General features: G+C 50.3%; 1 protein-coding gene across 2 annotated transcripts in view; it reads right to left on the bottom strand.

Moving 5' to 3' along the window:
* The window catches only part of PEPD (peptidase D), a 109,162-nt gene that overhangs the window by 53,482 nt on the left and 30,500 nt on the right, over positions 1–25,180 (bottom strand). For both annotated transcript variants that reach the window (XM_047710952.1, XM_047710951.1), the window contains exons 7-9: positions 20,635–20,679; positions 11,591–11,666; positions 10,651–10,697 (exon numbers count right to left, since the gene is read on the bottom strand). In XM_047710952.1, the coding sequence (XP_047566908.1) occupies positions 10,651–10,697; positions 11,591–11,666; positions 20,635–20,679 (168 nt within the window). The remainder of the gene's footprint in view (positions 1–10,650; positions 10,698–11,590; positions 11,667–20,634; positions 20,680–25,180) is intronic.

Consider the following 25,180-nt stretch of genomic DNA (forward strand, 5'->3'; position numbering starts at 1 on the left):
GACAAAAAGGATTATTTAGGTCAAAAGGGGTTCCTGCAAGCTGTGAACAGGTAATTTAATTACAATTAAAAAATGTAACAATCCTCAACCTGTAAGCCTCAAACAACAGAGGCTTACGGAAATGAGTAAAACAAAAGTCCACTAAGAACCACAAGGAGGATGGGACGCCTGGGTGGCTCAGTGGGTTAAAACCTCTGCCTTCGGCTCATTCATGATCCCAGGGTCCTGGGATCAAGCCCCACATCGGGCTCTCTGCTCCGCGGGGAGCCTGCTTCCTCTCTCTCTCTGCCTGCCTCTCTGCCTACTTGTGATCTCTGTCAAATAAATAAATAAAATCTTTTTTTAAAAAAAAGAACCACAAGGAGGAATTCATAAAACGACCTCTCTTCATCCTAGAGAAAATGTCCAAAAATGAGGGACAAGGCAGAAGACTGGAATAAGAAGAGAAACCTGATTTAAGGTATGTCCAAGTATGTATTCCAAAAATAAAAAAATTAAAATTTTCTAATAAAAGTTTAATGTTTCATATTATTCAGTAAAATACTGACAAAAATATTTCTAAAGAGGCCACAAACAAAAATCTCAAAACTAAGAAAAATAAAATTCACACATTCTTTAACTATAGTGAAAACTAATAACCAAAAGTTAACCAAGGCAATTAACCAACCACATCTGTCTGGAAATTAGAAGAATTTCCAGAAATTAGTTCATTTCTTAGGTCAAACATCAAATCAACCAAAACTTCTTAGGACATGGTAAAGGCAGCATTCAAGAATATATGAGCCGCTTGACGATTCACAGACCTATACCCCTGGGGCAAACAATACATTATATGTTTATAAAAATAATTAATAAAAAATAAAAATTAAAAAAATAAAAAATATATGAGCCAAAATTCATTTATGATGCCACAAGGAAGGATGAAAAAAAAGCTAAGTTTCAACAGAACAAGTTAAAAGATGGCTGTTCAAAACAAGGTCAGGAAGGAAGGAGAAAGGAATAAATGAAACTGGGGGTCTGGGAGTTAGATCAGCAGTGAAGCAGGTGATTACATTTGGAAGCTGACCGTATGAAAAGACCAACAAAGTGGCTAGATTCTGGCAAGGCTCCTCCATATAGAAAGAGCAGGAATGAGAAGAGAAGCACAACTACAGACACAGAGGAGATGGTTTTCAAATTTAAAAGAAAACGACACAGTTCTAATAAGTTCAAAATTCTTGATGAAAAGAAAAGCCTTCCGAGAACCAAATTTATATTCTATGTCAACTACGCTTCAATTTTAAAAAATAAAGAAAAGAAAATGATTAAAGAGGAAAAAAAGAAAAAAACCTTCAGGAAAACATACTATACTCTAAGAGGGATAAAGGATCAAGTTAGGCTGAAACAATCCCTTAGGAAAACCTGAAAAGTTATCTGAGAAATTCTCCCCGCCAAGAAACAGTGAGTTCTGACAGTATCATGGGACTTCTTTCAACATTCATGGAACAGACAAGGGCCTCTGCATTCCCTTTTTTTAATTGAGTTTTTTGTTTTAGTTCTAGCATAGCTAACATCTGATGTTCTATTAGTTTCAGTTTTCATTCAGCAATCCTATGATGACAATGCTCATCACGAGCGCCCTCCTTAATCCTCATCCCCTAGCTCTCCTGTCCCCCCTCACCCCGTCCCCTCTGGTAACCATCCACTTGTTCTCTGTAGTTAAGAGTCTGTGTCTCTCTCTCTTTTTTCCCTTTGCTTATTTGTTTTGTGTCTTAAATTCCACTTGGGAGTGAGATCATATGGTGTTTATCTTTCTCTGGCTGACTTATTTTGCTTAGCATTATAGTCTCTAGACCCACCATGTTGTTGCAAAGTCCCTCTGCTTTCTAAACTGTTCTAGAAAACAGAGAAATGTGGAGAACTTCTCAAATTGCAATCTCAAAAACGCTGATCTCAAAATATGGCAGAGGGTTAAAAAAAATGCATAGCTCAAGCCCCTGTTTTGAATCTTTATAAAATGCTAGTAAAAGAGTAACCACAAAACCATCATGATGCTGCTGCCTGGTCCAGACACTGTCCTCCTAACCACCCTATGAAGGGCTCTTATCATCCTCCCCCCAGATGGGGAAACGGAGGCACAGGAAGTGGCAGGACTGGAACTCAGACGCAGGACATGCCAGTCTCTAGAGCCCGTGCTCTAACCACCACTGTACACTGCCTCCCCATTCCAGACCTGCGGTGCATCGTGGCAGGGATCCGTCAAGATGGAGTACCATATGTGCCAGGGATGCCACACCAGCTCCACAACAGGAAGTCTCTGCGTCAAATTCACCTAAGATGCTCCTAGGGCCCGATCTTGGTATCTGACGTCACGCTCTGGTAAAAAGAACCAGGGTTCCCTGCAGGAACGGCTCACTCGGGGGCTGCAGTGGGGAACATACAAACTGAGCCGGGAGCGGCTTGCTGTGCCATAAAGCAGGACTGCGCTCAAGAAGCAAAATGATCAGTGTGTGTGTGTGTGTGTGTGTGTGACCAAGGGACACAGGAGCCAAATGACGGAGCCTCCGATGCCCAAAGAGAGAATGACATGAGCAAGAAAATCAATTATACTGGACTATAACTCAAAGTATAAAGTAAGCACCTGTGGGTCCGTGCAAGTGTAAGTAAATAAGTGATTGAAGAAATACGTGAATGGGGAAGAAGAGAGAAATCCCCAAAACAGCAGAATCATAGTGTATAAAATACCCCGCCACCAAGGGGACAGAACATAACTCCCAGCTCCTTAGGCGTGGGCTGGCCCGTGACTTCCTTCAGCGAGTACAGCTCGGGAAGTTGGGAAAGAGCAACTTTCCAGTGGAGAAACTTGACAAACTGCCTCAGGGAGGTGGATCAAAGTCAACACCAATGGTGAGATTCACAGCACGTAGCCCTGATATGATGGGGTGCGAGCGACGTGCTACCTCTGTGGTCTTCCTCCCACTGAACCGTGACCCCCATCTAAACTCTGAGAAAAAGATTGGAAAAACTAAAACAGAAGAACCTTGTACAAAATATCTGACCAGTCCGCCTCCAAACTGTTAAGGTCATCAAAAGTAAGGAAGTCTGAGAAACTGTCACAACCCAGAGCAGCCTAAGGACACAGGACAGCTAAACACAGTGGGGTTCCTGGGTGGGATCCTGGAACAGAAGGAGATTATCAGGTGAAAGGGAAGGAAACTGGAATAAAGCGTGGACTTCGGATAATAACAATAATAATGTGTCAATATTGCTCGTGAGCTGTGACAAACGTGCCACAGTCATGTTAACAATGGGAGTTGGGGCTGGGGTAGGTGTCAGCTAGCTCAGATTCCTGGAACTTTTCTGTGGTCCAGAATGGTTACAAAATTAGAAGTTGATCAATTGCCTGAAATATATCTGCACAAAAGGCCAAGGGAGATGCCAAAAAAGTACCTGACAGTATTCAACATCCTTTCCTGATAAAATCTCCCGGTAAGCCAAGGAGAAAATACTACTTCCTGAAATTGATGATACATATTTATCAGAAGTCAACAGTCAGAATCGGGTTCAATGGTCAAATACTGCAGGAAAATCCATAAAGATGCTGTCAGCCCTGGTTCTTACTGGGATTCTCAGGGGGCAATTCCCCAGCATTTGAAAAGGAACTGCCTATGTCCCTTGGCTTTGTCCCCAAATGCCCTTATTAGGACTGCATCGACCAGACTGCATATTTCCAGGAAGCCTTCGCCTCTGGTTCTTTGTCCACCCTTCGGGCTGGATACCAGGCTGCTCTGTGCCCTAAATGTACCCATCTTCCAGTTATTCTTTTTTTTTTTTTTTAAGATTTTATTTATTTATTTGACAGAGATCGCAAGTAGGCAGAGAGGCAGGCAGAGAGAGAGGAGGAAGCAGGCTCCCTGCTGAGCAGAGATCCTGATGTGGGGCTCGATCCCAGAACCCTGGGATCATGACCCGAGCTGAAGGCAGAGGCTTTAACCCACTGAGCCACCCAGGTGCCCCTCTAGTTATTCTTACAGGCAAAATGAGCCACCCTGGCTTTAAGCCTCAGAACCCTACACTCCTTTCAGACACAGGCTCTGCTGAACCACACAGAGAGAGCTACTCCCCTCTGTCACATCAGGTCATGTGCACAGAGCAGGCTCGGGTGGCGCACGGGATGTGCCCTGTCCAGTAAGGGGTGGTCCAGGAGGAGGTACGGCCGGCTCTGAACACCAAGGAATCATCTTTCCCAGGTGGCCCTGGCTCTCGGAAAGGGCTCAGCTCACTGAGGTGCGGCCGGCTGGATGTGGTGTTCGTGGGCTGCCTTCCTGAGGGGGAGCCAAAAGAAGAGGGTTTCCTGACCCCTCTCGTGGTAGGCCGTGTGTGGCCGGCCTCCGACAGCCGAGGAAGCGCTGGCAGGAAACCCGCATCAGCCTCACAACACAAGGCAAAGAGCAGGTTCTGCCACACCCGGACCTGGGGTCTCAGCGGGCCCTTTTTGATCAAGCCACGCTGTGGCTTCATCTCTCAAGGTGGCCAACAGACAGAGGATGTCTGCAGAGGGGAAAGGACACTGCCCATGACCAGGCCCAAGGAGAAGGCCCATTGCGTCCATTCTCACCCGTGGAGCTCAGGGTCAGAGGCTGTCTGGACCCACACCTGCCCCAAAGGCCCCAAGCAAAACTCCAGCGCCTTCATCGGGTAAGGTAAACTGAGGGTGGCCTCACTGATGCCCAGGCTCGCCTAGGCTGAGGGCACACTAGGTCAGACCACTCCCAGGTGACTGAAAGCCACACATCTTCAGAACCTCCTGGAAGGACGAAAATATGGGCCTTTTGGTGACATCCATCACCATCCTCTGCATGCCCCATGAGAGGCACGGCCAGAGCCATACAGGGTCATATCTCACCACCACGCCCAGCGTGCCAGGCAGGGAGAGCCCTGGGCAAGACCCAGAGCCAGAGGAGGGCACGCCAGCCTAGGCTCCTGAGGGATGGGCCATTGGTGATTACAGCGCACCAGGGAGGGATGGACAAAGGAAGCGAATCTGGGAAGGGTCGGTGGTCTCCCAAGACCTGGAAATGCAGCCCCCATAGATGTATGGGGAAGCCAGTCCCATCATCTGGGGGCCGGGGGACCTAGGGGAACTGTGGGGGAGCTGGGAGCAAGGGATGAGCTCAGGGGTCAACTGTGTCGGGTGAGGCCGAGAGCTTGGGTTGGGGGACGGGACAGGAAAAAGCAGCTCGTCTGTGTCAGCGGGCTGTGCTTTCTATAGCCATAATCTCCACAAGGCAGTAGGCTTGTGTTGTGGGGTTTCCTATAAATTCTCCCATCTTCCAGTTATCCTCACTGGACTGAAAAGATTTTTAAAAATGGCTTTAACAACATAGCAAGGGTTTTGCAACTTGCTCCCTGGGGTGGAAAGATCACCTACCTGACCCCGCAGCCCACAGCTTACATGGTGTGCACGTGCGCGCGCGCGCGTGTGTGTGTATTTGGTATGTGAGTGCTGTGTGTGTAGGTGTGTGTGCGTGTGTGGAATATAGCTCTATGGTATGTGAGTGTGGTACGTGGTAGGTGTGTCTCCGAGTGTGTGTTGTGTGTGTACAGTACATATGGGGCATATGGTGGTGCATATGGGCAGTGTATGATGTGTGTGGTGTGTGCATGGTATTGTGTGTCCATGTGGTGTATGAGTGTCATGGGGTGTGTATTTAAATGGTAGATGTGTATGCGTGGTATGTGTGTTATGTCAGTGGGCAGTGTCTGTGATGTGTGTGTGTGTGTGTAGCATCAGTGGAAGGTGTCTCTGTGGTGTGTGTGGGTATTGGTGTGTAGTATGTGGTATGTCTATAGGGTGTGTGTGTGTGTGTGTGTGTGTGTGTGTGGTAAGTCTTCAGGGTATCTGTGTGCATATGTCTATGGTGTGTCTATGGGAGCATATGTCTGTGGGGGTGGGGGGGTCTGTATGTGTTATGTCTGTGGGGTTGTGTGTATGCGTGCAGTGTCTGTGGTATCTGTGTGTGTCTGTGGTATGTGTGGGTGTGTGGTGTCTCTCCGTGTGTGTATGTGTGTGGTGTCAGTGGACAGTGTGTGTGTGTGTGTGTGTGTGTGCGCACGCACGCACAGCATCAGTGGTATCTGTGTGTGTCTGTGGTGTGTGTGAGTGTGCAGTGTCTCTGTGTGTATGTACCTGCGTGGTGTCAGTGGACAGTGTGTGTGCACACGCATGTGTGGGCACTCAGGGTCAGGGGAGAAGACCCACCCCCTGGGCCCCTGAGCTGCCCGCCCCCAGCCCTGACTCAGTGGGCACACCACACACCCAGGAGGTGCATCGCTCCGTCCGGCCAGAGGGCAGGAAAGGCAACAGGCCCTGCACGCAGCACAGCTGGGCGAGCGCTTTGCTCACGCAGGACTGGAAGAGAACGGGAGGCCACCAGTGTGGGCCAGTGTGGGCCGCTGCCTGGGACAGAGCAGCACAGCAGAGAGAGAGGAGGAAGCAGGCTCCCCGCTGAGCAGAGAGCCCGATGAGGGGCTCGATCCCAGGACCCTGAGATCATGACCTGAGCCGAAGGCAGAGGCTCAACCCACTGAGCCCCCAGGCGGCCTCTTTTTTCTTTTAACATGCCCTCAAGAGTGTACAACAAGCCTTTGATAATAAAACAACAAAAAACCCCAAGGCTTAGGACTAGAGTCTGAGCACTGCTGCCTTGATGTTGTGCCCTTTTTTTGAGAAAAATCAGCCCCATCTCGGCCTCTTGTCCTCTGCTCCCATCCTGCCTCATCCGGACACACAGGAGTCCCTGCTCTCCTTGCCCTGTGTCCCCCTGGGGGGCTGGTGCCAGCTGTGCTCCTGGCAGAATGCCCAGCAGGTTGTAGAGATGGTCTTTTGACCCCCCTGGGTCAGCAGCCTGCAGAGGAGTCTGGCCGCCCTGGGCCTTCCCGGGCATTGGTCCAGCCTGCGTGACAAGGGCCACAGCCCACGGGAAACAACACCAGCTCTAGAGGAGACTTTATACTCCCCACCTAGTTAAGAAAAGAATTCTAAAAGCTCATGGCAGCATAGAGGACAGCAAAAAATAGCTCAGGACACTTCCCTCTGTCTCCCATCCATCCAGCCAACCCACAGACATGTACTTCTTCTTTTTTTTTTTTTTTAAAGATTTTATTTATTTGACAGAGAGAAATCACAAGTAGGCAGAGAGGCAGGCAGAGAGAGAGGAGGAAGCAGGCTCCCTGCTGAGCAGAAAGCCCGATGCGGGGCTCGAACCCAGGACCTGGGATCATGACCTGAGCCGAAGGCAGCGGCTTAACCCACTGAGCCACCCAGGCGCCCCCAGACATGTACTTCTTGACTCCAACCGTGGGGCAGACACTGTACATAAAGGAGATGGGACTTCAAGAAGCCTCCAGCCTCCCAAGGACACAGACCACAGAACTGTGTCACAGAGCCACCCGGGCAGTGACAGAGAAACTCGCCCGTGGGGGAGAAAGCTCAGGACAGAGAAGTCACCCCTGCTCACCACTGCAGTTTCCCTGTGGGCTTCAGCTGGCCCTGGCCATAGGGAGCGCCCTTGTCAAATCTGGCCAGGTACACCCCAAGATGTCCCAGAACAACCATCTTTCCACTGCCCTTGGAGGTGACACTGTCTGCTCCCCAGGTCACCCTGCCCACCGGTCCTTCAGGAACAGACTCCGTTTTTGTTCTCATCTTCTCTGCCTCAGCTTTTCCTCAGCACCGTCCACAACCTCCAAGCATGCACCCCAGGAAGGTTCTTGCTTTCCTTGCGTACCTCCTACAGCCAGCCATGGGAGGCAGGGCATACAATAGGTGCACAACAGTGCACACACCCGTCGAGCCAAAGTAACACCCCTCGGCACCCTCAGGGCAGCCCTGGCGTGAGATTCAGTCTCGATTCTCCTGATCCACAGAGGAGGCAGCCGTGGGACCAGGGGATGGAGGGCAGGGGGCGCTGAGCGGTTTGAAGACTAAGGGATTATGTCCCCACAGCTCAGCTAAACAAAGGCCCCTTCTTGCGACAGCACAGCTCAATGTGTAGGCTCGGGATCCCACACAGACAGACCGGCGTGGACTGGGCATCGACAAGGTTAAGGAATTACTGTTAATTTGGTTAGAAGTGAGGATGACGTGGTGGGTTTGTAAAGGGCGAGCCTCCTCGACTGACAGCTGAACCAACACGACATCCGGGGCTTGGTTTTAAATACGATGACAAAACAAGACGAAGTGAAAACCCCGGTGGGGACTTCGAGGTTCATTATCCTGTCCTTTTTTCTTTTTGTGGGGGGTGGTGGATATTTGAAATTTCTCATTAAAAGAGAAAAAAGACCTCCATGCCCTGGATGGGGGAGTAGGGAGCTGGCGGTGGGGCTCCGAGAGCCCCTGCTCAGAGCTCACACTCAGCCCCGGCTGGGCGACAGCGGTGGCGGGCTCAGGCTCTGGACCCTGGGATGGGAGGGGAGCTCCTGCCCCTCCCAGGAGCCGGCTTTAGAGCTAGGCTGCTGGCAGCTGAGGACACAAGGCCACCGGCGCGCAGGGGACGGCAGGGCTCCACTCTGGGGCAAGCCAGCCCTGCTCTAATTTCTGGGTTATTTTTGTTTGAGGCACTTGCTATGGGCCAGTTCAGCTGGGAAGAGATGTGTGGGGCAGTGCCTATCTGGGGGTCTGCTGCCTGGCCCACCTCTCAGGTAGCCCCCGCATAATTCCCTCTGTCCCAGATCCTGGTGGGGGACAAGGACCCCGGGACTAGCAGAGCAGCAGACCATGTGAAGGCAGAGGCGGGGACAGCTGTGTGTGCCCGTCCCCATCCTCCTCCAGAGTGACAGAGCTGGGTCCCTGACAAAGCTCTTGTTCCATGCCCCCTCTCGGGACACCACAGCAACGAGGGCCCTCGAGGCCATGTTAACCTCTTTCTACACAGGGTAAGAGGACAGAAAGACAGAGGCCCTCTGTTCCGGACTCCTTTCAGGGTTAGACTTTGAAAGAGATGCTCTCCCCAAGCCACATGATGGTGAACATTACGCCCACTGTGCCCATGACCAACTCTGACCCTGCACCTTGCCCTCACCCCACACTGACACCGTGGGCAGGCCAGAAAGGCTGGGAGGGGCACGTGGGGCAGAGCGGTCCCTCAGGGCACCCAGGTGGGCTCTGCAAAGTGGGGGAGGGGGGCAGCACCAAGCTCCTGCAAGGCCAGGTAGGAAGGGGCAGCCCAGAACGGGGGTGGTGGTGAAGGGAAAAGTTTTTTTTTCTGTCCACACGACACTCTGACACCAAGCGTGTGGGTTTCCAAACCAAGCAATGTTCCAATCCTCTGTGGTCACCAACCAGACATCCTACAATTTAATTCTGATGCTAACTGCCCGAGTTAGCACAGACCTCAAGGTTAAGGGCTCCGTACTTACGACTGACTCATTATAAATTGGGGGTTTCCATGACCCCTTCCTTGGGTTTATAATCTGCATGAGTGGCTCACACAACTCGGGAAAGTGCTTTACTTACTATTACCACTTTATCAGAAAGGACACAACTCAAGTAAAGCCAAACGGAAGAGAGATGAGATGCGCAGGGCAAGGTACAGGGGAAGGGACGGAGAGCCTCTAGGCCCTGCCCCCAGGCCAGCCACCTTCCCAGCACTCCCACTGCTACGGTTTCTATAGAGGTTCCCTTCTGCAGGCACAGCTGAGCAAGTCACTGCTCAGAACTCCCCCTCTGTCCGCTCTCCCCTCCCCCTGGAGTTCCGAGGGCAGGGCTGAGAGTCCCAACCCCCAGTCTCGGGGTTGGTTCCTCTAGCAACCAGCCCCCACCTTCTGAGTCACTCAGGTGCGAGTGAAAGGGGCTTATTGTGAATAAAGACACTTTCACTGAAGGGTTCTAGAAGCTCTGTGCCAGGAACTGGGGGCAGAGACCAAAATGTGCATTTCTTAGTACTGGCAACCTCTTCTGCGTGGTCTCCTCCGCAGAGCTTCCAGATGGTGTGGTCACTGCGGGGAGATACTGGACTGGGGGTCTCCTGCCCCAGGACCTGGGTGGGAGGCGAGCCACTGGGGCAGTTTGGGTGTGACCCCAGGGCTTCCTCAGGCCACGGGCAGCACGTGCTGAGCCCTGGGCCCCGGAGTCGAGTGGGGCTGAGGAGCTGACCGGGCCCCACCCGTTGTGGCTGGGCCGCCCCTCGAAGTGCTGGAGGTGGTAGGCGGGCAGTGGCTCGCTGCGAGCCTGATTAGAGCCGGAGGCCAATGGAGTTCTCCAGAAAGCTTTACAAGCCACTTAACCATTCCTCGACCTGGCCGTCCAAGCACAGCTGACCTAACAGCGATGTCCACACATAAAAATGGCATGCTGTGTCACCAGCGGCCTTCGGAGTCCCGACAGGAGCTATTTAGTAACATTTCCCGCAAATTGCAGAAACAAAGTCCAAGCGTGGAATGATGGGGCACTAAACCATCCCGACAAGTCATCAGAGGCCATTACCGTCAAACACTCTGCCTAGAGCCAGGGAGGTGGCCACAGTCCGGAGACAGACGTCCCGCTCCCGCCACCGAGCCCTGCTCACGGTCCCCGCTCTGCCCCATGGCGCCCACCTAGTCCCCGCTCTGGGGACGTCAATGACTATTTTTCACATTTTAATCATTACCCAGAGAAACACAGCATCTTACCTCTCCATCTCATATTCCTTCATTCCCACTTTTACGGCCTTCATTACCTGGAGGATGGATATTAAGCAAAGACATTTGTATTAAGGAGATAAGTAACACTGCCTTATAAATAATGTATATAGCAGGTTTTCAAAAGAAACTCTTCTTTTAAAAAAAAAAAATGGTCTGGGTGTGTGGAGGTGCAGACACGGGACAAATTCGAACTGTTTTAAAGCTCCAGGAGCCACACGGTTCATTTAAACCATGCTGGAGTGCTTCCACTTGGGGGCTCGTGAGCACCACAGGGTGAGCTCAGGTGGTGGCCAAGATTTCACCAAGATATCTGGTGAATCCTTAATGCTCGGGAAGCGATGCCTAAAATGTTTCCTTTGTTTGGCTGTCACAGAACACGCAGAAGATGAATTCATGCAAGAGACCGTGGCCCACCCATGACCCTTGTCTGTCTCCCTGCGACTGTCACTTATGCCGGCACCTGGCTGTCCCAGTCACCCTAGACGTCCTGCAGGAATACACTTCCTTGTCTGCTCTTCCCCTCAGGTGAAGTGGGGTGGTTTGGGGAAGAGCTGCCTGAGAGAGGCTGTTTTTGGAAAACGGAGGGCAGTGATCACTGTGTTTGAATCACGGGTAAGGACGGGAGATCCTTTAAAAGGAGCTGGAACCACCTGAGTGCCAGGAAGGAGAACCCCACACTCTGGGAAGCAGGGACTTCTTGCTGGGGAATGTCCTGAGGGTGGGTGCCTTCAGGGGAGGGGCTAGGGCAGAGCCTCTGCTGTCCCTGTCCTGCCCTCACTGGGGAAGAGGAAAGAGCCACCACCTGCTGCCTGTTCACATGGCACTCGGGACTGGAGCCGCCGCGGGACCGTCCATCTCAACGAGGCCTTCACGCCCCACTCAGAGCCCTGCTGCCTGCCCAGCCCAGCTACGACAGAGCCCAGCTTACCTCCCGGTGGGCCTCGCTGGAGATTCTATTGGTATAACGCAAAACCTCCAGCTCCATGTCCGTCTTAAAGACCCGGCTTTAGAGAGAAGAACAAAGTGGTAAGTCAGTGATGGGGGCTGGCCGGACCCCTCCCACCCACGGAGACCTCCGGGTCCACCACACTCAGTGTGGGCTGGGAAGCAGCACGGGGCCAGGTTGGGCCCAGACAGGCCACTGAGGCATGGGGGTGTGCAGTGGGGTGCTGGAAGACACCCAGAGATTCTGCAGCCAGATATGTCTCACCTCACCAAGACTCAGTTTCCCCATCCATAAAATGGGGATAAAATCTACCTGGCGAGGCTGTTGGACCCGAATCTAGTGTGCCGATTCTCAGGGCTCTGCCTGGTAGGCTGAAAAGGTCTACTCCTCCCCACCCCACCCACCTGCTCTTGGGGCAACCCAGGAATCCTCCCCCACCCCAGTCAGGCCCCCTGCAGGATCCAGGGATGGAGGTGGCAACAGTGGGTGGTACAGCCACTTCCAGCCGTGAGTGCAGGAAAGAATGTGGAAAACAGCCAGTCTGCAGAGAGGAGGAGACTAGGAACAGGCAAGAGGAGAGGGGGGCTGTGTGGGGGAAGCAGGCGCAACCCAGACGCCCTGCTCTCCTTCGAGACTCCGCTGTGCCTCCTGTAGCTGGATTGTGATGGGTCCTGGGGGCCCCCATAATGAATTCATGTTAATTTGCCCAAATGTGGTTAGGTCTCTGGTCTTGGCAATCAACCTCATTGCCAAGTACGACTCAGCTAGAGAAGCTACGTAAATATTCATTTTCAACCTCCACTTCAGATAAGCAACTCAGGGCATGGGCATTTCAGGGGCAGCCGTGACCGGTCATTAAGGGTCCAGTGTCCTTGGCACATGCCCTGTGGCCAGCTCTGCTTCCCTTACACAAGATGGCATGCCTTCGCCAACGCTCCCACACAGCCTCTCCCTCTCGCAAAGGGAACACACTCGCGCACCCTGCAGATCCGCAAAGCCAGTGTCTGACGATGGCAGACCAGCACGCCCCCCACCCCCGTTCACTGTCTCCTCCAGCCGCCGTCTGCATCCTGAAGCCTGACCAAGGCCAAGGATGGCAGCGAACCTCTGGGGACTTCGCAGAAGCAGCCTGAGCCAGCCACTGACTCACGCCGTCTCCATGGTACCATCCAGCTGGGACAGCCAGCCATCTGTCACAGGGAAGTGACGGAGGCATCTTACAGTACCGTGACGCCCTTCTAAGACCGTAAAACCTTCTGGGGAATGTGGAAAAGATAAACCCGTCAGCCTAGGGAGACTTTTTCCACATGAACAGCCTTTCTTTCGGGAGGAAGCAGACCCTGAAGCCTGACACTGGGCTCTCTGTCATCAGAAGGTGTCTCTGATTCCCCACCAGGGGGCTGGGAGCAATCCCACCAGCAGAACAGGAAGCTGCTTCCAGGGTCCTGGAGGGGAGGGTGCAAAGCCTGGGCAGGACTGGGATGAGCAGCTCAGCTCCTGAGGTCCAAATCCACTCACAGGATAACCAAGCAGCCCCCGGGGCTTCGCTCCCCACTGCCACCTGCTCCGCCCGGCCCGAGCCCCTGGTAAGCAGAGAGTGGGTCACTGTTCTCAAGTGCAGTGATGACCAGAGTAACAACACAGGGGAGCCAGGCCCAGGCTGTGCCCACCCCCAGCCCTCTGCCCCCCTATTCCACTCAGATCCCTGATTTGTCCTGCCAACATTTCAGACCCCTAGGCCCTATGCCACACAGCTACACGGGCTGGGCCAAACCCCCACGAGGGATGAGCCAGAACGTGTGCCCGCTGCAAGCATGATCCAGGGCCACAAGGGTCACAGGCAAATCTTTGACTGGGCGGATGGTACAGCAAGTTCCCAGTCCCCAGCCCCACCGGCCTTGGCACCATCCCAGCTCTGCCATGAGCTTCAAGGGGACATGCAGGGCCGGAGGGCTCCTCTCAGCTTTATCTCCCTAAGATCTCTCCCCTTCCTGGGCCTCCTCCCCTTCTCAGCAGACGAATGAGCTCATCTCTATCCCCTCCTCTCTGAACTCCCAAGCCTTCCCCTCCACATTCGTGTTACAAGGGAGGGGCAGACCAGGCTCAGCACCCCAGCATACACACCTGGGCTTGGACCCCATGTGGCCCCTATTACTGGGAGCTCCGTGACCACCCACTTACCTCTTCCTCCTCCACCAGGCAAGCTCTACCTCCCACTGCTCTGCCACATTTCTGGAAGGCAAACCATTACCATCTCTGCTTTGCGAGGAGAACAAGAGCTGCTTTTGTGTTTTATCTCAAACCTCTCGTCCATCTCCTCCCCCACCACTTCTCCCTCAGCCTACCACGGCCCCCCAGCCTGCCAGCCCCCCTCTCACCAACATGTGGGAGCAGGACCCCCGGCTGCCAAGTCCAGAGGCATTCTGGGACTGCCAAGAAGCAGCACGGGGAGCCCTGCCTCATCTGGCCCCATCTCCCTTTCCTGCTCCTGTTTCCTGCTCCCGAACCCCAGTCACTGGCACAAGCCGCTCCGCTGTACCCGCACCTGCATGCCCCCCAGGCTCTCCAGCTCAGCGTGACCCCAACTCCCCCATCTCACCCCACAGCTCTGCCGCACCCGTGCTGCTTCAGACAGACACCTGCGCACCCTCCCAGACACCTCCCTGTCATCCATCCGTTGCTCCCACATCCAAGCGAGGACCAAGGGCTCCAATTCTACCTCCACAACCTCTCTCAGACCCTCGGTTTCTCTCCATCCAGCCCCCACTGCCTCCAGCCTGGACAGCTCTCCGGCCTCTTCTTGCCTGCAGGCCTCTGTGCTCACTGGCAGTGGCCGGGGATCTTTAGGAAACGCAAACGCGACCAGGCTTTTCCTTGCTTAAAAGCTTCGGGGGCCTCTAAATGTCCTCCAGATGGAGTTAAAACTACTCGCGAGCTTTTCCATTCCTGTCTCCACCACCTACCTCTTCTGCTCACCCCCTTTCACCACCAGCTCCCACCTGGACCACACCTTTCTCAAGGTGGGGGAGGAGCTCCCCAAAACCCCTTCCCTAGGTTTCCAGGGCAATCTATAGGAATCCTTGGAGAGCTACCATATGCGGGACTCTTACATTTAAGTCTCTTCCTAAAAAGGCTGTGGTCCTGGGGGGCAGTGTTGCTTCACCCCAAAGGCTTGGCCCAAAACAGACACGCAGGAACCAGGGTTGGAAATAGTACCTGGTTACTTCCAGAAATGAGAGCTCGTGGCTCTTTTCAAAGAAGAAAAAGAGGCTTCCCCCACCCCACCCCAGGGGAGTTTGGCAGACAGCGTGGGTTGTCACTCAGCCAGGCCTGCCCTGCACGGGACAGGGGCACAGCCTGCACAGGCTCCAGCAGCACAGACTGCCACAGCCACTGCCTCGCCCTGAGCCACAGGGCTAGGAAGAGGCAGCCAGGACCTGAACCACAGGAGCCCACGGCACAGGCTTTCCCCATGGCCCCTCCCCACAGCGGGAGCACCCAGGTCTGCAGAGGGGCCCAGTAAATCAGGCCATTGGCTTCTCCTCCAAGGAGACTTGGTGCCCAAACCACACTCTCTTCCCATCAGAGACACCAGCACTTCCAACCAATGATGCTGAGGCCTGCTTTCCTTCCCAATTTGAATTTGTGGGAGATGACAAACCAGGCCTTTACCTGGTTTACTCAGGACTTATTTTTAAGTCATGTTAAAAAAAAAAAAAAATCAACCCAAACCAGGACAAATTATGCCACAAAGGCAGTTCTCCAACAAAACCGGCCTGGCCCAAATGAATCCAAGCTTTAAAGGCCCTGAGAACAGGCTCACCTGATTATCCACAGGGCCCTTGGGGTCTAAGCCTTGCCCAGTTCCCAGGCGTCCAGCTTGGCCCAGTTCTCTCCAGGACACAAACACCAGAAACGGTTTTTACGATGACTGTAAAAAATAACAAGACTTCCTAGCATTCTGCTGTTTCTCCCTATCTTCAGGAAGGATTGACTGCCCCGACTCTGATGCGGCTATTTCTATGACTCCCAGACATGAAAAGATAAAGAAAAAGAGGATTCCACCACGGTCTAGCCTGTGCTGTCCCGGGCCCTCCAGAGTGAGGGCCACCTAGTATCCCACTCAGCCACAGCCTTGTTTGGCCCCAGAATGTGTGGGGTTGGGGTAAGAAATACTATCTGCAAGTCTTCTGTCGCCAGGACCAGACCAAGGCCGCCTCCTCCAAGAGGCACCAGAGGACCCAGGCTCGGGACAGGACAACACAGGTGAAGTTAACAGGTTGGGCTGAGAACAGCTCAGGCTCTTTGACGAGCAAGAGGAGGTGGCTGACATGTACAGGCAATGCAGGCTGTCGTGCGGAGTCCCCAGGCCGGTGGCCCTGCCCGTGAGCAGGATGGGGGAGAAGGCTCCTCCACCACGCCGGGCCCAGAGTCCCCTGCAATAGGCCAGAAATGACAAAAACTGGACTTGGCTGAGATTTATTTATGCAATCTGTTTTTTTCCCCTTCGATATGCATAGGTCACGAAGCTGCCTCTGGACCTTAAACCCAGGATTAAGACATTAATTAGCTGAGGTTTGAATGCTCCACTGATTAAAATAGTAGCAAGACAGGATGAAGTATATCCAATATCAGTCTCTAAGCATCCAAGTGCCACCGTGGTGACCAACATCCATTTGAAGGGAGAGGAATTCCATCTCTCCCGAAGATGAATGTACAGAGGGGCTGGTTGTGCGGGAGCTGGCAGGCAGGAAGTCAAGGCCATAGGACCCCACGTCCATTCCTTCCACACCCCATGACCTGGTGCCACAAAGGATAAAATCCCGGCACAACAGGAGAGAGAGGAAGGAAAGAGCTACTTGGAATTACGTATCCTCGGGAGGCTCAATCACTAAGTCCTCTCAAAGAAATCGGAGCCATGAAGACAATGGCGGCTTCGCTCAGCAGTGAGCTAAGTGTGCTTGAGATTTGACGTGGGCCAGATGGACACGGGCTGCCACGGCGGGGGTGGGGGGGCACCTCAGTGTGCCGGCCCGGGGCCCAGCGTGCCTTCCTCTCTGCCTGATGCCCCACAGCCCATCTCCCACCTTCCAGCGTGTGGTCCTTCAAGGCCTCGCTCCACCCTAGGACCCCCACTGTCCTCTCGGCTTTCTTGTTAACGTAGAATTAAATGCCTGTTCCTGAGGAGACAAAAAGCAACCTGACTGGAATACTTTTCACACACCCCCCCAAGAATCTAGGTCATCATCTACGTATCTTTTCTAATTTGGGACGTGTTACCCGGGACGCAGGATGCTGCCGTGTTTCTGCCCCGGAACCAGCCGCACCTCGCCATCTCCCAGGCACAGAAAAGGCAGGGAAGTAGAAACAGATATGCTACCGTGCTGCCTGATTAATACACGCACGACACCTTCACTCTGTAATTAACAGCTCTAAAATCGGCCTGTGACTCAATTTAACACCTTCTCACTTAAAACCCCAGAAGGCGCGCAGCGACTGGGGACGTGCTTCTGGGGCACTTCCCGGCGTACTTCCCCGGGATCCGAGGCATGGAGCTATGAAGACAGCACAGAAGTATCTCCCTTTATTTCCTAACCTAACTCCAGATCGATTTAATCACCTGCGGAATGGGAGAGAGGAACCACAGCCTAAATTATGGAAGTGAGACGCCCGCTCTCCAGCCTCAACTTTTGACCTCCACATTCGAACTGCGATACCCGGCACGAGGAGAGAAATGATCAGTTATGATCTCGTGTTTCTGGGGAGCTGTACGATTATAGAGGAATTTACAGGAAATCAAAAAGGCACTGCTCGAGCGAATGGGAAACAATAAAGCAGTCATAGAGAGGAAATGAATGACATCCAAGAAACAACAAGGCAGGAAGCATCCTCTGTGCTGGGAGAGGCTGCTCCTTGCTTCTATCAGACAGGCCCCTGGAGGAATCGCACACCCCCAGCCCAGTGGCTAAGGGGAGGTGGGGTACATGAGTGGGGGGAACATCGAGGGGGACGAAGCTCAGTTGCACAGCCTCAGGCCCCTACCCTCACTACACCCTGGCTCCGCACAGAGCCAAGCCAGGCCCTCTCCAACACCCCTGCATGTCCCGTGGTTAATAGAGGACTGAGAACACGGCTGAAGGTCAGGCAACCCCCCCCCCCCACTCCCACCCCTCCAGGGCACCCTTCAGACACACAAGAGGCAGCTCAAGACCCTGGGATCACCCGCCTAGGCTCAGCTCAGCTCAGCTCATGGCTTTTTCTCAGGCAAATCCCCTCCTGTGTCTCAAGCTTCCTCATCTGTAGAATGGGGATAATCAGAGCACCTAGCTTAGAGCATAAACAAAATGCCTCTTTGAGGAAGGGGACAAGCTTCAAGTGCTTAGCACAGTGCCTTACACACAAGCAGTCTCAAATAGCGACAGACAGGGGCGCCTGGGTGGCTCAGGCCTTGACCTCAGGTCATGATCTCTGGGTCCTGAGACTGAGCCCCACATCGGCTCTGCACTCAGTGGGAGTCTGAGGGGATTCTCTCTCCCTCTCCCCATCCTCACACTCACAATCACACACTCTGTCTCTCTCTCTCCCTCAAATCAATAAATCTTTTTTTTAAAACAAGCAACAGACATTGTGTTAAGCTGAGTCAGCACTTGACTTCTGCTTTCATTCAAGCCTTGAGCCATCACCTATCAAGGGACAGCACTTCTGCTTCACCCGTGAGAAAACCAAGGCTCAGCGCTATAGGCTGAAATGGGTCTCCTTCCAAAACGGAAACGCTGAAGCTGAGCCTCCGATGTGCTGGTACTCAGAGCCTTGGGAGGCAAACAGGTCATGCGGGCAGAGCTCTCGTGAATGGGACTGGCAAGACTTACAAAAGAGACCCCAGAGAGCGCCCGCCTCTTCTGTCCTGTGAGGACACTGTGGGAACACGACCATCTAGGGACCAGGAAGTGGGTTGTCACCAGACACTGAGTCTGCCACCACCTCGGTCTTGGATTTCCCAGGTTCTAGAACTGTAGAAGCACATTCCTGTTGTTCAGGAGCCACCCGCCGTAGTAACTGTCATGGCGGCCTGAAGGGTCGAAGACACTTGGTGAAACTTCACAAACTAGGTATTACCTCATCACCACTGGCAGAAAAAACAGGCTCAGGACACTGAAGTGACTTGCTGAGGGGTACAGACTGGGGTTAGACTTTGGATGTGCCTGAGTGGCTGGTTTTTCTGTCACCTCAGGCAGCCCCTCTCCATGGGGCCTAGATGGGAGGGGGTAATGAAAGCATACAGGACACAGGCGCCCAAAGATGTGTCAGTCAATCATAACTTGACGTCACAGAAACCCCACTCTCCCAGAAACGAGGGCCCAGCCTGCCATTCCACCCAGAACCCTTCCTTCCCTTCTTCCAAGAGGGCAGAGGGCACCATGGATCTCACTTGAGAATGACTGCGGTCACTACAGAGGCCAGAACCCACGCTATTAAAACACACCCTTGAGGCAGTAAAGACAATGTGACATTTCTAAAATAGTTCTACTGCCATCAAATGTCAAATTTGTTCTGCTGCCGGCTTTGAAAAAGTTGGGAGATATTCTTATGAATGCGGAATCCACCTCAGAGCCTTGGAAATGTCGCTAGAAAGAAAGCAAAGTTCCAAAGTAAAAAACTAATGACTTCGCCCTCAGGAGATGCTGGAGCATACAACCCAGCACAGTCTCCAAAGCACCCGAACTGTAAGTGGCCAGGAGGGAGTGTCACACGTGGGGCATAAGTGGGTGCGGGCCCATTCCTGAGTATCCAGGATTTGTTCTTCTGTTAGCTGGGAGCTGCAGAGGGCAAACAAGAGACGAGAAAAGGCGGCTGTGTACCGAAAGGACACAGGCCCCGTCCTCAGAGCATGTGTGGCTGCCAAGAAAGTTCCCACGGTCAGTACCAATGCCTATGACGGCGCTCCGATTTCCACCTCTGGCCCAGCCTCGCTCCCATTGGAACCTGCTTCAGACTGCTCTTCCCAGTCATCCCTGTCCCAGCTGTTCAGGACAAAAAACTGGAGTTAGCTTCAACTCCAGCCTTCACTCATGTCACAGCCAGCTCCTACCAGGGGCATTCCCCTTGCCCACCACTCTGCTCTCAACTCGTCACAGTACCCTTGCACAACCACCTGGATCCTGCAGCAGCCTCCTAATTAGCAACCCGTTACCTCTCTTGCCCTACAACTGAGTCTCCAGTCTGAGGCCAAAATGATTGCTTGGGTGGGAGGGCCACTTCCAAGGCCCACAGAGGTGATGCCCAACCTGAGAAAGTTTACCGGGCTGTGACCCAGCAGAAACCAGGTGTGCTGTAGGTACAGACAGGCTACTAGTATCAGCAAGGAAGGAACGGAGGTAACAGAAGAATACGTACAACAGGATGCCAACTTGTCAGGACGTAGAAGCAACATGAGAAAACATGTTTACCTTTCTGGTAATAGGATTATGTGTAATGTTTATTTTCACTCTTTTCATTATCTATTCTAACTGACCATATGAGCATGGCTCACTCATGGCAAGAGGGGTTTTTTTTTTTTGTTGTTTTTTTAAAGATTTTATTTATTTATTTGACAGACAGAGATCACAAGCAGGCAGAGAGGCAGGTAGAGAGGGAAGAAGGGAAGCAGGCTCCCTGCTGAGCAGAGATCCCGATGCGGGGCTCGATCCCAGGACCCTGGGATCATGACCTGAGCCGAAGGCAGAGGCTTTAACCCACTGAGCCACCCAGGTGCCCCTGGCAAGTTTTTAAAAGTCTCCTAAATAAAAGATGAGAGAAATTTAACTGACATTCAAGTGACTCAGGCCCTTTTGGAAAATCAGACCAACTCTCTCTTTCTCTCTCTCTCTCTCTCTCTCTCTCTCACACACACACACACACACACACACACAACCACACAGAAGAGAGTTGTTCTGGGAACCATCTTGTCCGAGGTGGCAGCAGCAGGGTCTCTCAGCTTCCTGAGTGGAGCACAACAAACAGCCAAAGTAGCCACAGGCAATACTCACCACTCCACAATTTCCGGATGAAGAATGGTATTATTGACGTTAAACCTGTAGAGGAAAAACAAATCAAGCCTATTAGTTCAATGGTCTATCATCTCCCTGCAAGAAATACCAAGGCATACCAAGAAAGGGCATGACCCAGAAAGGGCCCCAAGCTTTAACTTCATGACCGTCTGTCCCACAGAAGGCCTGCTGCTCACTTCCTGAAGCAGACTTGCAGCCAGGCCAAATGTTCTAAATGCAGTTAGAGAACGAGCTGCTCGGCTGCAGAAAACCACCCTCCACTCTAGCTAGGTGGACCTAGCAGCCATAGCCTCTTCTGTCAAGTACACCAACATACACACAATAGGAGTCCCAGGAGAAAAGGAGAAAGATAAAGGAGAAGAATTTTGGCCAGTGGGGGAGTGGGGGGGAAGGCCCCAAACTTCACCAATTTAATGAAAAACATGAATCTATACATCCACAAAGCCCAATAAACTCCATATAGGACAAATCCCAAGAGACCCACACTCAGACATATAATCTAACTGTCAAAAGACAAAGATAAAGTCCTGCAAGTAGTAAGAGGAAAAAAATGTGTGACATATGAGGAATTCTCAGTAAGATTAATGGCTGATTCCTCATCAGAAACTATAAAGGCCAAAAAGGCACGAAGATGAAAGGGGAAAAAAATGTGTCAACCAGGATTCTATATCTAGCAAAGCTATGATTCAAAAATGAAAGAAAAATTAAAAGAGTCTCAGAGAGACAAAAATACAGAATTCATCACTACAAGATTTATCCTACCAGAAATGCTAAAGGGAATCTTTCATACTGTAGTGAAGAACACAAGAGTAACTTGAATCCACATAAGAAAAAAAGGGCATTGATAAAAGTAATGACATAGAGAGAGAGTAGAGAGACAGGGTAAATGTATTTTTTTGGAACTCCTTTCTCCACCTCTCTGACTTAAAAGACAACCATATAAAGCAATAATCATAAATCTGTGTTGACCAACGGAACAGGTGAAGACACAATCTGTACACGACAACAGCACAAGGGAGGGGACAACATGGCGCTCTACAGAAGCAAAGCTGTTGTACGCTACCGAAATGAAGTTGACATTAATGCAAACTAGACTGTGGCAAGTTTAAGAGGTCATTTGTAATCCCCTGGGTAACAACTAAGAAAATAATTAAGACATACAGAAAAGGAGATGAGAAAGGAATGTACTGCAAAAAATCAATTAAGTACAAAAGAAAGTGGTAATGGAGAAGCTGAAGAACAAAAATGACATAAGACATACAGAAACTAATAACAAAATGTCAGAAGGAAGTCATTCCTTATCAGTAATTACTTTAGATGTAAACAGATTTGATTTTCCAATTAAAAGGCAAGGACTGGCAGAAGGAATTAAAAGACATATGATGCAAGTAAATGCTCTAAAAAGACACACTTCAGAGTCAAAGACACAAATAGGTTGAAAATGAAAGGATGAGAAAAGGTGTATATATGCAAACAGAAACCAAAAGGGAGCTGGAAAAGCTCTATTCACATCAGACAAAATAAGGTTTAAGGCAAAAAAAAAAAAATTACTAAAGATAAGGACATTTTATACAAATTAAAAGATCAATTCATTAAGAAGTCATAATAATGATGAGCCTATACACACCTAACAACACAGTCCCAAGATACAGGAATCAGAAACTGACAGAACTGAAGAGAAAATAATTAAACCCACAATATCTGGAGACTTCAGTACTCCGCTTGCAGTAATGGACAGAACAACTAGATGGAAGACTGACAAGGAAACAGGAGATGTAAGCAACACTGTAAACCAACTAGACCTAACAGACATCTCTAGACTACACCACCCTACAGGGTAATACCCATTTTCTCAAGTGCACATGGAACATTCTCCAGAACAGATCATACGCTAGGCCATAAAACAACTCCCAAAAAACTTAAAAGGACTGAAATCATATTGAGTGTGTCCTCCAAGCACACTGGAATGAGATTAGAAATCAATAACAGAAGAAAGATTCACTCATCTGTGGAAATTACATTTTACACTCTTAAATAACCAATAGGTCAATGAAGAAATCACAAGGGAAACTGAAAATACACTGAGACGAATGGAAACGAAAGAACAACATACCAAGACCTACAGAATGCAGCGAAAGTAGTGCTTACAAGGAAGTTAATAGCCAAAAATAGCGATGTTTTTTATCTCAAACCAATGACCTACTCTTCCACCTTAGGAAACTAGAAAAAGAAGTCCTTGGGTAGCTCGGTTGGTCGAGCATCAGACTCCTGAGTTCAGCTCAGGTCATGATCTCAGGGTCATGAGATCAAGCCCTACATCAGGTTCTGCCCTGAGCGTGGAGCCTGCCTGGGATTCTCTGTTATGTCTCTCCCTCTGACCGCTCCCCCAACACATGTGTGCACTCACGTTCTCTCTCCCTCTCACAAATATAAATCAAAATCTTTTAAAAAGAAACTAGAAAAAAGAGGAAATTAAACCCAAAGCAAGCAGAAAGAATAGAATAATAAAGATTTGAGCAGAAATAAGTGAAATAGAAAATAGAAAAACAGTAGAGAAAAATCAATGAAATAAAAATTGGTTCTATGAAAAGATCAACAAAATTTACACTTTTAGACTGACCAAGAGACAAAGAGAAGGTTCAAATTACTGACCAGAGATTTTAAAAAAAGGGGGGGGGACATTATTACTTAAAAAAATTAAAAGGATTAAAGGATTATAAGATGTCTTTTCTATATGGCAATAACTGGATAACTGAGACGAAGAAGACAAATTCCAGGGTGCCGCAGTTAAATGTCTGCCTTCAGCTCAGGTCATGATCCCAGGGTCCTGGGATAGAGCCCCATGTCTGACTCCCTGATCAGCGGGGACTCCGCTTCTCCTCCTTCCTCTGCCTCTCCCCCTGCTTGTGCTCTCTTTCTCTCTCTCTCCCTCTCTCTCTCTCAAAAATAAATAAATAAATAAAATCTTTAAAAAAGAAAAATTCCTAAGGACACAAACTACCAAAACTGACACGAGAAAAAAAAAATCCAAATAGACCCATGACAAGTAAAGAGACTGAATTAGAAATCAAAACCTTGTCACAAAGAAAAGCCCTGGATCTAATGCCTGCATCACGAATACCAAATACTTAAAAACGAATTGACAACAATCCTTTTAAACTCTCACTAAGACTAAAAGAGGAAGGAACACTTTTCAACTCATTCTACAAGTTCGGAATTATCCTGATACCAAAACCAAGACACCACAAGAAAACTACAGATGAAAGTCTCTCATGAACATTGGCACCAAAAAAACCTTCAACAAAATACTAACAAACAAAATCCATCAAACAATCTGACCAGGTCAGATTTAACTCAGGAATGTGGTTACTTCAACAGACAAAAAGAATCAAATATAATACACCATATTAACAAAATTTAGAACAAATCACACAGATGTAGAAAAAGGATCTTATAAAATCCAACAACCTTTTGTGATAAAAACACTCAATGAACTAGGAAGAGAAGGGTACTTCCTCAACCTGATAAAGGTATACACAAAAAAACACACAGCCTACGTCAAAGTTCATGATCAAAGATGAGAAGCTTTCCCCTAAGATGAGGAACAAGGCCCTTCCTCTCCACTTCTGTTCAACACTGCCCACAAGAAACATTTATCATAGTCATCATACACTGGAAGTTTCAACAATTTTCAAAGCACTGAGATACAGAAAATGGTCACTGATTACAGTAGAATTAAACTAGAAATCAGTAACATAAAGAAAACTATAAAATCCCAATTTGGAAATTAACCAACAGATTTCTAAAGACTCGCTGTTCAAAAAAAAAAAAAAAAAAGAAAAGAAAAGAAAAGAAAAGTGTGAAATGTCACAATGCCCAGAGGAAAACTGATAGCTCTAAATGCATTTGGTGGAAAAGAACATTGAAAATAATGATCTATGTGGCACCTGGGTGGCTCAGATAGTTAAGCATCTGCTTTCAGCTCAGGTCATGATTTCAGAGTCCTAGAATCGAGCCCCATGTTGGGCTTTCCGCTCAGCAGGGAGTCTGCTTCTCCCTCTCCTTCTGCCTCTCCTGCTTGTGCTCTATCTCTCTCAAATGAACAAATAAAATCTTAAAAAAAAAAAAGAAAGAAAGAAAAAAAAGAAAATGATCTAAGCTCCAATCCCCAAGCATGACCCTTTCCTTTCTCTCAAGAAGCTAGAGAAAAGGGGCACCTGGGTGGCTCAGTGGGTTAAAGCCTCTGCCTACAGCCCAGGTCATGATCCCAGGGTCCTGGGATTGAATCCCACATCGCGCTCTCTGCTTGGTGGGAAGCCTGCTTCCTCCTCTCTCTCTTCCTGCCTCTCTGCCTACTTGTGATCTCAGTCTGTCAAATAAATAAATTAAATCTTTTTTTTTTTTTTAAGATTTTATTTATTTATGTGAGACAGAGACAGTGAGAGAGAGCATGAGCGAGGAGAAGGTCAGAGAGAGAAGCTCCTGTGGAGCCAGGAGCCCGATGCGGGACTCGATCCCGGGACTC

The sequence above is a fragment of the Lutra lutra genome, chromosome 17, assembly GCF_902655055.1.
Source record: "Lutra lutra chromosome 17, mLutLut1.2, whole genome shotgun sequence".
In the NCBI taxonomy this organism is placed as follows: Eukaryota; Metazoa; Chordata; class Mammalia; order Carnivora; family Mustelidae; genus Lutra; species Lutra lutra.